The 15243-nt window shown below is 40.3% G+C and overlaps 1 protein-coding gene across 5 annotated transcripts in view; it reads right to left on the minus strand.

Annotated features, from left to right (window-relative positions):
- Window positions 1–15243, minus strand: part of LOC100707847 (syntaxin-1A) — a 74902-nt gene that overhangs the window by 53540 nt on the left and 6119 nt on the right. For all 5 annotated transcript variants that reach the window (XR_003213961.1, XM_005459376.4, XM_019367710.2 and 2 more), the window contains exon 2: window positions 1281–1358. Coding sequence is in view for 4 of the 5 variants with exons in the window: in XM_005459376.4 (XP_005459433.1) it covers window positions 1281–1358 (78 nt within the window). In the remaining variant the exon portion in view is untranslated. The remainder of the gene's footprint in view (window positions 1–1280; window positions 1359–15243) is intronic.

Genomic DNA, 15243 nt, shown 5'->3' on the forward strand with positions numbered 1-15243 from the left:
TAATGAAGACAGTTGGGATTACAGTCACCAAGAACACCACAGTGGCCCCAAGGTCCCGCTGCTCAAGAAGGCACATGTACAGGACTTCTTAAGTTTGTCAGTAAACATCTAACTGACTCAGAGAAAGCCTGGGAGAAAGTGCTATGGTTAGATGAAACCAAAATCGAGCTCCTTGGATTTAACTTGACCCACAGTGTTTGGAGAAAGAGACAGCTGACCCACAGGACACCAACCCCACAGTCAAGCACGGCGATGGAAACATTATGCTTTAGGGCTGTTTATGTGCTAAGGGTACAGGAAAATACAGGAGGGACCAATGGAAAGGGGCATGCACCATAAAATCTTGTATGAGAACCTCCTCTCCTCAGCCAGAACATTCATGACGAAGTCATCGATGGATCTCCCAGCATGACAGTAAGGATTGACTTAAGAAGAAGCACATTGAGATCATGGAGTGGCCTAGCGAATCTCCAGAGCTGAATCCTACAGAAAATCTATGGAGCGGTAGGAAGCTTTCACTCCAGTGGTTGGCAAGAAACCTAAAGGATTGAGAGAGTTTCTTTAAAGAAGAGTGGGCCAAAATCCATCTTGAGATGTGTATGAACCTGGTGACTTCTTACCGCTGTGCTTGCTAATAAGTGTTTCTCCAACAAGATCTTCTTGGGTATCAACTACTTATTTCACTCAGTGACATGCAAATCCATTTATAACTTTTATGCAATGCATTTTCGCTTTTTAAAGTTTTATTTTTGGTTGATATTGTGTCTCGGGGACTGTTACGGTACTATTCATTGCTTGGTAAGTGAGCAAACTTACAAATTTAGCCGGGGATCAAATAACGATCCCCCGCTGACACACAAGCTCAGCATCTGTCGTGCCACGGGGAAAGACTGAAGAGAAATACATGAAAAATATCACTGTTATTCAGAGTTGGGCGAGTAGAGCACTGGTGTGATATGTTGAATCAATAAAGACTTTTTCAAATGAAATAAAATGCAGAACAATTTATGCCACACCAGCAACAACATCAACAGTTATAAATCATAACAACGCACCCCAGAGAAGACAAACGGCATGAGATTGATTACAGCGCTCCAAAAAACCAGCACGATTAGATTCAATATCAGCAGAGGAAAAACACCCGGGCATGTTGTCGAGTAGCAAATTACCTGGACTGACAAGTTTTTAGCCTTCAATGAGCCTGATAATGTGTAAATGGGGAAAAAGTGATTGACAGCAAAAAAAGAGAAGGATGGATCAGGACTGGGAGAGAAACAAACCTGTTCAAAGAATTCGTCCATAAAGCCTTTCTCCATCCCAACAGCGACTTCATCTTCCTCCTCAGTCGTCTCCTTCCCCTGGACACAGACACACACAGACACAGACACACAGACACACAGACACACACACACACACACACACACACACAAAATAAAAAAAATTATACACATATATATTAATACATAATCGTAATACAATTTAATTTACTTACATTACATGAACCAGTTAAATAATAAAGCAATAAACATGGTTAATAACATTTAAAAGAAAAAACTAAAAACACCATGTAAACATAATTTCTATCAACAACACTGATGATGACCGAATTGGACCATGTTAAGTTGTTTTTGCATAATTCAAGGTTAAATGGAACAGTGAGAACACTCCCACCCCCTCCCAAACCTCTCCAAACATCACCTGATTAGAATCAAGGAGCACTTAATGACACTTTTAATTAGAACCACAGGTCGAGTGATTAGCAAGTCATTATTAAATTAGAACCTAGGGGCAGAGAAAACCTCGACGTCTGCACCCCTCTACCTTCACACATGCACACACAATCATGCGCAGATACATGTAACCATTTAAGCTTAAAGGAGTAGATTAATATTTTGATACCACTCCTAAATCTCTGTAGTTAACACAATAAATCATGCAACAGGTTAGACTTTAATCAGGGGAAACCAGCTGTTGTGGCTTCGTCCAAATGGTAACAAAATCCCCTTAGCAGTTCTCCAAATTTACATGTAATTTAATAAAATGTAGAAAAATACATCCTAAATAGCCAACTAAAAGCTTACTGTGGAAAAACAAACAACAGGGTTACTCAAAGAAAAAGAAAAAAAATAAATCACAAGACTGAAACCTGTTCAAACTCAAATTCTCAAAATGTCCCACTCTTCTAGTAATTACAGTTATGTTCTGCTGTTACTGAGATACATTCACGTCACTAAGGCCTGAACATTTTCAGTGAATAAATCAAAGCTTGGACGCAAAAACATAAAAACAAAAACTTCAAACTCTGCAAACTTTTTGCAATCTAGCATATGATTCATTCTGAAATACATGCTTCTAATCACACATCAGCCATTACACTGCATTAGTGGGATCTCGTGTGGCCTCATCTCATTCATCACAGCCACTGTCAAACTAATTTGGTTTCCCATTAGTGGCCTATGAGATCCATTTGCTTATCAAGGCTGTGAGGACAGAGTGCAGTTTTCATCTTCTTTTGCCTGAAATGACTCCTTACTCTTATCCCAGAATTTCCAAACAGCAGTCACAGTCCTGAATTATGCAAATGATGCTTCCCAGTGTCTGTCAAAATGATGACTTTATTTCCTCTCAAACCTAAAGCCAGCTACGACCTCCTGCCTCCAACTACGTAAAAATCATCTCAGAACACAAAGAAAAATTCCCAAAGACTTCTTTGTTGCAAATGAATAGATTTTCATGGTCTACAGAGGGACATCGGTGACCACAGGCTATGGATACTTCCTTTAAAAATAAAACTGTTACCAAAATAAGAACCTCTCCCTAAGAGACTCCCTAAAACTTTAAAAACTCTTTAAACCAGTAAATTAACCAGTAAATATTTTAAAACTTCAATTAGTCATATCCAGATATTATTTATGCTCTTCATGTGTATGGGCAGCCAGCCAGGTTCAACCAGACAGGGAAACAAATGTGCAGGCATTACATGCATCAGGAGGCAGGAAGCTCAGGAAACTTTTGCATCAAGTGATCAATTTCCAGTAGAAGGAATGAGCTACTTATCCCTTGTTAACTGTTTAACAATGGATCAGCAGGATGCACATATACATTATCCGTTACTGACATAAGTTTGTACAGCTGATATTACCACACATTCATACATACATTTATACTCTCAAGCCACTTTACAACTTCTCAGTGTTGGATTGAACCCCTTTTGTCTTCAGAGCTGCCTTAATTCACTATTTCATAGATTCAAGAAGTTGCTGTAAATATTCCTAAGAGATTTTTGTCCACATTGACATGACAGCATCACACAGTATCTGCAGATTTGTTGGCTGAGTACAGTGAACTCATTGTAATGTTCAGAAAACAAGTTTGAGATTATTTAACCTTTGTGACATGGCACACTGTGGTCAGAAAGGGATGGGCATGGTCAGCAACAATAGTCGGGTAGGCTGTGATGTTTAAATGATTCTCAGTTGGTGATAAGAGCTCCAAAGTGTGCCAGGAAAATATCCCCCACACAATTACACCACCCTCAGCAGAATGGATTGTTGACACAGGGCAGGGTGGATTCTGATCCTACCACCTGAATGTTGCAGGAGAAATCGAGACTCATCGGAACAGGTAACATTTTTCACATCTTCCATTGTCTTATTTTGGTGAACAGGTGCAAACTGTAGCCTCGGTTTCCTGCTCTTAGCTGACAAGAGTTGCAGCCAGTGTGGTCTTCTGCTGTTGTAGCCCATCTGCTTCAAGGTTCAACATATTGTGCATTCAGAGATGCTCTTCTGCATACTTGGATGTATTTATTTGTATTATTTGAATTACCATTGCCTTCCTATCTGGCCAATCTCACACTAACAAGTTGTTCAAATCACCTTTCTTCTCCATTCTGATTCTCGCTTTGACCTTCGTGCCAAATCCACTGAGCTCCTGCCATATGATTGGCTGACTGAATTGTTAATGAGCAGCTTAACAAGTGCACCTAATAAAGTGGTCAGTGAATATAGTTGCCAATGTATGGTGGCACTGCAAGTTATTTAAATACTGAGATTCATCTTTTTAAAGTCATTCTAAAGTATGAAAAATTGCTTCTGACAAAAACTATTACAACTCTTTTTATTTAGCGAAAAGCATTAAAGTGTCAGAACGTCAGAAAATAAAGTCTGCGTAGGAGAATTTTTTGTAGATTACAACTGAAAAATATGGTAAAATGACTCAACGAATCTAATATGACTTAAATCAAATCATGCCGCTTCTTTTTTATGTTCTACCACGCAGACACTGAAAGATAAAGACTGTGCAAGTTTGAGCCGGTAAAAAAAGAAAAAACTGTATTAAATGTCTTCTTCGATGCCATTTCTCTTTGAAGAGGGTTAAAATGTGATATGCTGACACAGTGGGAGATGGGGAGGAGACATAAGGAAACCAGACGAGAACAACCGAAGAAAAGGAAACAGTTCCTGAGAAAATGCTTGTGAAGACAGACTTTAGCAAATGCCACACATCTAAGCGAGAGGAGTACAGAGATGCTGTAATCCCAATAATATCTAGACCTACTCAAACTAATCCAAGTATACACAGAGTATATATTTACTACAGGTACAGTAAATCGCTAGCAAACTAGAATAATACGAATAAAGGTCCTAAAAGTCCATTTTGAGACCTAATCTTTAATATGTTGGTATGGCGCTGATGTGCATTCACGGAGCTGCAGACTTTCAGAAGCAGCCAGAGTAGAGGCGGCAGCAGCAGCAGGAGGCAGAGGAGGAGAATAAGCAGGGAATCAGAATAGGCTCAGAGCACCAGTACTGCGTTCAGCCTCCACAGAGAGATGCTGTATCTCCCACAGAGAGAGGAGGGCTTTGGTCTGGTTTTACTTTGTGTGGTCAGGAGGAGAGAAGACCGAGTAGTGCACCTCAAACGTCCTCCTCCCACCAGATCTGAAGCTCCTGCTGAGCCACAAAGAGGCTGGGAGAGGCCTTTAGTGCTGCGCTCTTGACTGAGCCTACAGACTTGACTATCCACACAACAGATGCTCGGAGCCAGACACACAAACATGCATGCACACTGTAGCTAGCACACTGGCAATATACAGCAGAGGGTAAACACACAGAGAGAATGAGCTTTATATACAAGCTGGTCCCCCATCAGACCAGAACCTTTGAATGCTTGCTGCCTCTGGGGCTCACACTCGGGTGAAACTCCCCAACTGTGGTGTAGTCAAGTAGTGGCCTGATTATGGTGTTTATTAGATTAGAGAGTTGATGCGGGCAGCATGCCAGCAAGATATCTCTCTATGAAGACAAAAGTGCCTGCACAGACACAGGAGGAGGAGGAAATGTAGTCCAAGTGTGAGGGAGGGAGAGATAAAACAGGCATAGTGAGCAGGCTGCAAGAATCACGGTTCCTATCACCAAGGTATTGAAGGAAAAAAAAGGAGGGAGAACAGGGCAACAAAACAATTACAGAAATCTGTTAAAGTGCATTAACATGTGCAACAAAAAGCCATGCAGGCAATAAGTGTGTTGATGTATAAGAAATTGGATTAAATAAAGGGGGTGTGGGGGGGGGGGGGGGGGGGGGGGGGGGAATAAAATATGTGTGCAAACCTGTACGCTCTCAGACTATGTGCAGTGTTTTATATGAAAATAAGCTGAGTAAGAGCAGTGAGAGACAGTTCAAGTAGACACCCATGTGGGCAGTACTTTATTGTCCTTTTGTGTTACCATATTAAAGCAGACTCGTTTCCTGCATCTTTGTATCGCAGCCAAATCAAGCAGCTTCCTGCAGTCCCATTAGAAATGACTCATAAAAATCTGTGTCAGCTGCACAGAGGAACACTGAGCGTATAACCAGATTTATTATCCCAATACAGCTAGGTAGCATTCATTATAGATGTGCGCTCACTCAGTGACACGCAAACCTTTGATTATTTATTCATTTTCCTACAGTAGACAAACACCAAGCTAGAAACAGCAGAATCTGAACGATATAGTAACAGATTTGCGCTCAGTTTGCAAAGTCCCGCTGCTCACAGGATATTTAGTAACTCCCTCCTTTGCCTAAAGTACCAGAAGAGAACCACAACTTTCAAACTGCAGTCTTACAGTGAGTTTTGCATGGGCTCAAGTGCCATAAATTTTGTCAGAGAGTGAACACAAGACTCTGTATTAAAGTCCTTCACCCCTCACTTCACTGCAAGGGAACTAAATGGACACGTGTCCTTCCAGGTCCAAGTAAACCGGAAACTAATTTTGTATTTTTCATTTTTCATTCATTTCATTTTCATTTTTTTAGAGTTTCAGATTGTGTTTGGTCATTTCAGTCTATTAAAAAAAAGTCAATAATTTTAGCATTAGCTTTATTGCTTTTGTTTTTTTGTTGTTTTTTTTCTAAGTAATATAGGTGGTCTGAATAAGGAGCAACAAATAAGATGCCAAATCTACACGATCAACTCACACTGGTTTTTGCAGCCATCTTGATTTTGCACATTATTTGAATATAAACCCCTGTTCTGAGGCTTAATGCTCCAACTGGTCCCCACGGAGATAAACACTGAATATAACCAGCTCCACTTAAACAACTTTGGCCTGTGCTCATTCAAGCCCTCGAGACATTCAACGCTCTGCTTATATGCATTCAGGAAAATCTACCAGCAAAACTAGCAAGTGAAATGTTATTTTTCACTTTCGCTTAAAGCAGAAAATCATACCCAGAATAACTTTGTTATGAAGGGCACAGGTTTAATTACATTTATCTGTCACCAGAACAACCACCGCAGGAGAGTACGAGTAAAAACTATATTTAGAGGCTGTGCATGCACTGATCCGCCACAACATTAAAACCACCTCACCGGCCTACTATTGTGAAGACTCCTCTTATCCCACAGTAAACAGCTGTGACTGGTCAGGGCATTAACATGGGACTTTTGGGGTCTCCTGCAAAGTCTGGCACCAGGACATGAGAAGCAGATCCTTTGGGTTCTATTGCAAATGCCTGCTTGATTACGTCGGGATCTAGGGGAATTTGGAGGCCACATCAACACCTTGGGCTCTTTGTTGTACTCCTGGAGACGTTGCTGATGAATTTTGCAGTGTGACAGGGCAAAAGGGCATGCTGCAGGATACGGCTGTTGCCATGAGGATTTTGCAGTAGAGGGTATTTATGTCATTCTATGTGACCAAGTAACAAAGTTTTCCATGCAGACCACTGCCTTGTTACCAGATAACAGATGTTCACCACTTCACCTGGGGCTAGGCGATTAATTAAATGTAAATTTCAATTATTCAACTCACAACTATACTGTGAAAACAGTAATAAATTAGGATAAACTGTTGCTTTTTTGCTTCTATTTTTGCTACAAAGATCTTTTTTTTTTCCTTTTATTGTGTGTTATAAATTCAGACTCAGCCACTCGCCTGCGGCTGCCATGCATGCCTTTAAAACCTCCAAATCCACTGCCACCTGGGCCTCTCTTTGTCCCCGACTGAACCAGCAGATGTCCCGTGGTGGAAGCAGGCTACCAGGAACTGGCAGTTACCCTTGGACTACATAATCAGGGCCTAACTCTGTATCCTGTGCCTCTCGCAACCTCCTTTCTTTTCTTTATTTTTATTTCAGTTTAATTATGTTAAAAGTTTGAGGAAATCTGCTGTAAAGTGACAGCTTATTAAACTCAGTCACTGCAGGGCATTTTGTTAAGTTAATGACTACTCGTGCTAATTAACCTAAATAACTGTGATTATGATTTGTTCTAAAATCGAACAGCCTTACCGTCACCTGTCAGTTTTAATGTTGTGACTGATCAGTGAATCATTAAGCAATCATCAAGTTGTTGGCTTGAAAATAAATAAATAAAAGAATGCTGTAGTGACGGACTACACTGTGCTTCGCGTGCTGCTTTTCCTGGCTACTGCTACACCAAATTTTCAAACAATCAGCATTTAACCTACACATTGCATAAATGTATTTGGGCTGTGAGCTGTTGGATTTTTGCAGGACCGCACACAAGTCAATCCATATAAAATACAAATTCTTGTAAAAAGTAGACATAAACGTAATACCGTGAAAACCCCAAAAATAAGATGAACCTCTATGAGCAAGCACCTGGCGATAGTGGGAAGGAAAAACTCCCTTTTAACAGGAAGAAACTTCAGGCAGAACCAGGCTTGGGAAGGGACATCCATCTGTGGCATAGCATTGATGGTACAAAGACGGTGCTGACACATCGAAACCACAATTTCACAAACCTCACTGATCAATTGATCCACTGATTGGCTAACTGCGTGACCGGCTGATGAACGAGAAGGACACAGCGTAGGGCTATCGAGACAGGTTACACAACCATGGAGCAGCATGGGTGATGAGAGGACACAGGAAGTGATAGACTGAACCAGAAGACCAGCCAACTGTAAAATGAATTCAGTTCTTTTCACATTACTGTTCCCTCTTCTCTCATATAAAACCAGGAGCAGAGAAAATCAACAAGTCTCCATCTTTAAGGGCACATACACTAATGGCAAGTGTGAATTTCAGCAGATGCAGTCAGCTGGAAAAAGCAATGTGGTTCATTTCTTCGTATGCACTGGTTTGTCCATTGACTCCTGCTGGTAACGTGCTTTAAAAAAAAAAAAAAAAAAAATACAGCTCAATACTGCGTTGATCTAAGATATGAATCTAAAAAGGTGCTTTACAGTTTTGGCCTTGAGTAAAAACATAAAATACTGTGTAAGCAATCACACAGAAGAACATCTACTGTTCTCTTTCTTATCAAGCATCTGAGCTCAATACACCTATCTATATTTTCAACACTCAACAACACTCTGCAATCAAACCACAGCCAATTTACTGAAATGGCACAAACCGAAAGAAGGAACTCACCGAGGGAAAAAAAAAAGACAATGACAGGCTGTTCCTCCTTCCAGGGTGTCAAATGCTGCCATCAGAAGCCGCTGGCATCACAGAGATATGAAAAAAGTATTGTGCCAGCTACAGCAACAGAGACTGGTCTCACTCCAACTTGACACATGTGGATGATTTGTTAGGACCCACTTTAAATACACTGCAGGGTTCATGTTGCAAAGGGGAGCATGTTTAACCCAATCCACAATCTTTAAGCCAACAACTACTCAGCTTGAACACAGAATTAATTTACAGAAAGAGCTAAACTTAAACATATCTATATCTATTAGTGAATTTAAAAGCATCGTAAGGATACAGTGAGTGAGACTTGTGGCTGTTTCTCTGAAGTGGCCACGAGTGTTTTATGTTTCGTGTTGTGGGTAACTATTTTATGCTGAATCTGTAGCATTTTTCGACATTTATTTACAGTGGCTTGCAAAAGTATTCGGCCCCCTTGAACTTTTCCACATTTTGTCACATTACAGCCACAAACATGAATCAATTTTATTGGAATTCCACGTGAAAGACCAACACAAAGTGGTGTACATGTGAGAAGTGGAACGAAAATCATACATGATTCCAAACATTTTTTACAAATAAATAACTGCAAAGTGGGGTGAGCGTAATTATTCAGCCCCCTGAGTCAATACTTTGTAGAACCACCTTTTGCTGCAGTTACAGCTGCCAGTCTTTTAGGGTATGCCGCTACCAGCTTTGCACATCTACAGACTGAAATTCTTGCCCATTCTTCTTTGCAAAATAGCTCCAGCTCAGTCAGATTAGATGGACAGCGTTTGTGAACAGCAGTTTTCAGATCTTGCCACAGATTCTCGATTGGATTTAGATCTGGACCTTGACTGGGCCATTCTAACACATGGATATGTTTTGTTTTAAACCATTCCATTGCTGCCCTGGCTTTATGTTTAGGGTCGTTGCAAGCCACTGTAGTTTGCATAAGTGCTAACTTGGACAGGTGAAAGAGATTTGATCTCAGTGGGACTTCCTGGTTAAATGAAGGTAATTAAAAAGGAGAGATTGTGGGGCTTCTGGACAAAGGCAGTTATTTGGCACCTACGCCATCCTAAAACATGAAGTTTTTCCTCCAAAAAGGTTGAAGAATCAACACAAGAAATAACATTTTAAAGCCAGTCAATAAAACCCATTTAAAGACGTTTCCTGGAGCCAAGGGCTAACAGGATCCTTTTAGAGGAAATCTCTTGTTCCAGTCTCAGTTCCAGAGCTCCAATCATTACGTTTTTGTTATTACCCTATTATAGACCTGCTGGCTGTTTGGCTAAGCCAACACAAGTTGTTTTTTTGGTTTTTTTATTTTGGGGGTTTTAGTTTCACTTTAGTTAGAAAAGGATATCCATCTAGTTTATGAAGTATGAATGTTTTATATTCCATTAAAAAAAAGAACAGATGTGGCTGAGGTTAACAAGACTGTATTATAAGCTGTGCCTACAGTGTACAGAGCACGGGGTAGATAGATGAAGGAGAATAATGTGGGTTGGAGAACAGATGAAGCGCTGCCACTACAGCAGCAGAGTGTCAAAGTGTGAACATGTGCAACAATTTCCCTTTCCTAACAATCCTCCTCAATGTCCTCCCCCTTTAATGGTCTTCCTTTTTCTTTCTCATTCTTCCTGTCAGTCATTCTCTCGCTCTCCTTCCTCCAGACTCCAGCTTCACTACAGAATCATTACAGCAGTGAGCCCACACAGCATGGACTCAGTTACCTTTGTCTCGCTCTCCCTCCTCAGACCTGCACTGTTTGTCTTTTCTTCTTTACTATCTCACTATCTCTCACCAAGACCAACAATTGCTATGTTGTGTATGTTGTGATACCTTGCCCTCATAAGTATCAACATTTCATTCTGCTAGACACTCACCAGCCACTTTATTCGGCACATCTTGTTAGAAGCAGGTTGGACTCCCTTTTGCCTTCAGAACTGGCTTAATTCTTCATTACACTGACTCAACAGGGTGATGGAAACACTCAGAGATTTGGGCCCATGTTGACACGATAGCATCGCATAGTTGCTGCACATGCTGCTACTGAGATCTGGTGGCTTTGGAGACCATTTAAGTACAGCGAATTCTCATCATGTTCAAGAAACTAGTTTAAGATGATTTGAGTTTTGCGATGTTTCCGATGCTTGGTCTGAATCTCACCGGGTGATCTTTATCTGTCTGAACGTATCAAGTCACTGACTTATACATTAACAAGAAGTTAAGCAGGTGTACCTATTGAAGTGTCCTCTGAGTGTATATGTATTTCTAAAGTGGAATATCAACACAGATCTGACAGATTTGCAACTCTTTCAGAGCTGAAGGAGGCAGCATGTGGCAACAAGACTGTAGTCCAGTGTATCCTTACATGCTGAAGAAGAAGAAAGACTACAAGCGCAGGAAAAACTACAAATGGAAAATGGTAACTAGTTCAGTGATGGCTGACTCACCAACAAGAGCCACTATGTGTGTCGCTGTGCATTTGAGGGGTGGTGACCAAGGTACGACAACTGATCCACAAGTGCAAATGATGCGATTGTGTTTTTCAGACCAGAGGAGGAAATACTTCCAATTTAGAAATATCGTAGCATCAGAGTGAATTAAACCTGTCTGAATACAAAGTGGCAAACAGTTATTGGTTAAATAATATCTTCTCGTGTTCATAGGAAGATTTCGTGTGAATCCTTCTTAGACCAGATTTCCAGTGTCTGCAGTTCCTACAGATATCGTTTTCTGCCGAAGGAGCTCACGAGATGACTGACCTTTTAGACTAAACAGTGGATGCTTACTCCCGTTATGGCTTGCTCATAATTGGCCTATGGGTATGGATATGAATATATAAGTGACATGCCGTTCATACACAAACTTGTCTGCCCTGAGCATGTGTGTAGGAAGCAGTGGACCGTTGGTCAGTCTTCAGCGTTGCAGGAGTGGGTGAGAAAATGTCATAAAAGCTCCAATTGAACTTTAATGACAGATCACAGGCAGTGAAAAGATCTGCTGTCACCGTTTATACTATGGCTTTTCCCACCCCTAGTCTCTTCTCTTTCTTCCCTGGGGAATATATTAAGTGCTTCGCTTGGTATCTCGCTTACCATGAGGGATTATGACAGCACCAATGCACCACTAAAGCAATTATATTCCAGATATGGAGGAAATGTAACTGAAAGTGAGAGGGATGTCAAAGAATAGCAAGATGCATAGAAAATAAATGAAGGAGCGATGAAAGAGCTATATGACAAGAAGTGCGGAGGAAAAACAGGCTGTCAGGAAGCACTGGTTGAAACAAAATGGCAAATTTAAAACAACACAATTACAGCTGTTGATTTCTATTAACTGATTACATTTTGGTATTTAAGTTCGAAATAAATAAAGTTAAAAGTGCCCTTGATATCTCAAACCCAAGGTGGTGTGCTTGAAACTACAGAATTTAGTTTCCGGTGATGCAAGTGAAAAAAAAAAAGTAGAAAATCACTGAATTTGTTCTCTAGTCTTGCTTGAAAAGTGACTTTCATCAAAATATTAAAGTTATGTTGGCGGTAGAGTGTTTGCTAATCAGTTTAAAAGTCATTTCAGCTTTAAAGCACTTGTAATAGTAAACGCAGCCAAATTTAGGGTCGTCGTGATGCAAGAACTTCAAACCTTGACTGCAATACCCAGGTCGACGTAATAATAACAGGTCATAATGAGCAAATGTGTTAAGATACAGCCCTGATTTTTTTTTTTTTTCCTGTTTATTCGTTAAAGCAGACTGCTACCACTGATGGTAAACTTTTTGTAACTTCAATCAGGGACTTTGAAGAAAAACATAACACATTTTCGACACAAATAACCGTTAGCCTGCTAAATTATCACTGTTGTTAATATTATAGATAGGCAATACTGATAATGTGGGAGTGAGGCATCAAATGTTATCGGTACCATTTTATTATTACCCATAGCCGCTACCTTAGTGATAACTTGAAGCTAAAGGAGGCGAAAATTACACTGTTGCAAATCTAATCTAATCCAAAAGTAGATTTTTAAAATATTTTTTTACATATCAATTAAATATCACAGATTAAGTATCAACATTTTTGTACCATTCTCTGTACAAAAATACCCACCATCACATTTTCAGAATTTTAGTAATAAAAAAGGTACCGTAATGATCCGTTCTGGTGGTATCACTCTTCTCTTTCTTTAAAGAAATAACAATTGCTTCGAGGGATGAACACCAAACTGATGTTACTTTTTATTTTATTCATTACACTATTGTGGCTGAAATAACTTGGGTATCTTGTGAATCTACAGACAATAATCAATCACTCCACTGTGAAGGTTCCTCCTGCTATACGGCGCGTTAAAGCAACTCCAAAAAACCTTGATTTTGTTTCCAGGCTCATAATTACACTGCTCTGATTCAATTCCATGTCCAAAAAGAATGGTTTTGTTTTTTTTTAAACCTGAGTACATTAAGCTTCCTGCTTTGCACCAAACAACAGTTGCCACAGTAAGCAGTTTGCTTGTGAACACAGAAAAGCATTTAGCATGAATAGGTTGATACTTTATTATCTACAACAAAGCTAAAGTATCCATGAATATTGATTGAACAGAAACACAGCAGATGTGTAAATGAGAAGTTTTTCACTAGAAAGTTTTCTCAGTTTAAAAGTTGATGGTGTCAGGATGGTATTCACAGCTTCAGCGGTTCCCGAGAAGTTACTGATGCTGTTCTGCAAAAACATCTATTTTCAGTAATTGGGGAAAATTGGACCGAGTTACTAACACAACAGAGAGAGACAAAAACAGGTCATTTAAATAAAATGAACTTTTAACTTATTGAAAGAGTGATGGAGGGACACAGCAGCAAAAATCTAACAAAGGAAAAACTATGAGAAAAGAAAATAACAGAGTCCAAAAGTTAATAATGAAAGCTCAACTCAGAAACAGGAAAAAGACAGGAAGGTTGATGATTCGACAGACTGGGGGAAAAAAAAAAAAAACTTAGGGAAGGCATAAAGAGAAAATATAAACCAGGGAGAAAGATAATAAGGCATAACTGAATTCAGTCGGGTAATAATGATGGCAGGAAGCAAAGCCACAAGAAGGAAGTCCCTTGAAAATAAAACAGGAGGTGAAAAACAAAGTAAGATACAGGGACACCCAGACGACAGAGAGAAAGGAAAACACTAAGAAATATGTGGAATGTTGTCATTTCAAAGCCGTGCTTGATGACCGAAGGTGTTCTTTGATAATGATGCTATGACTGACCAGCCTATGGCAATACTCATATCAGCCTATCACTCCAAATTCATCTCATACAGGTGCTTGTGAAGTAAAAAGTGAGTAATAAAAAGTGAGTAAAATGAAACAAAGCCAAACACAAACTTGTGTCTCGGGCCCCAGTCACACAGGCCTACAGTGAGCTCAACGACCATCGAGCAGTCAACGAATGGAGCAAAGAAGTCTTCAGGTTTGCTGCTCTGAAAACCTCCTTGCAGTTGCTTTGATTAGCGGATTACTGCCCATTGTTCATATGAAACACACTCACCTACCAGCAGACATTCGCTTACTTCTAGCTGAACAGTCAAAAAACTGAAACTGAATGTTTGCCTTCAAAGTAAAAGCTGTGCTTTTTCCAAACGTGTTGGCTGTGGTAAGGCGCAACTTTTACTTTTTTAACTTTTACTGTCTCTTATTTGCGTTGTACTTTCTGAAGTATCACTATCACCGTCGTCCATGCAAACTCCAGACTACCGTGGCAACCTCCTAGCAACCAAAGAAATCATAGGGAGTTATGGAGGTTGTCAGGGGTGGTGGTGGTGAGATCACCAACCAATCTCTACGCGACTGCGACTCAGGCCTTAAGGGCCCATTAAGTTCACCATTGTCACTCTCACAGCAGCAGACAACAAAAGTGACGTCCCATCCAGTTGTACAAGCCGCACTTTGGTGTTCTTTTTGGCTGGTTTGTGCAACTCTCCATTTTAATGATATATCAGTAAAGAAGCTATACAGAGGCGATGGTGCAACAGTCTCGAAAGATGAGGCTTTCTGGAAGGAAAAAAATACAAGCTCAGGGGAAAAAATAAACCTCTGGGGCTTCTTTGCTTCCAGTCTTGTCTTCTTTTGCTATAGCTGTGCTGATCTGGAGGTTCTGTCTGAGTGGCGACATCTGTCGTTCTGGAGAATACTGCAGTGAGTCCTCATGCCTTCAGCGCTGATATGAGTGGCGACAGGTACAGAACTCTGGCAGCATCTATTTTTACTCCTCCACAACCAGATACAGACTTTAACATAGACCTATTTTCTTTTTGAAAGTGGCCTATGAGCTATTAACGCCTA

This window comes from Oreochromis niloticus, linkage group LG14 (genome assembly GCF_001858045.2).
Source record: "Oreochromis niloticus isolate F11D_XX linkage group LG14, O_niloticus_UMD_NMBU, whole genome shotgun sequence".
NCBI classification, from domain to species: domain Eukaryota; kingdom Metazoa; phylum Chordata; class Actinopteri; order Cichliformes; family Cichlidae; genus Oreochromis; species Oreochromis niloticus.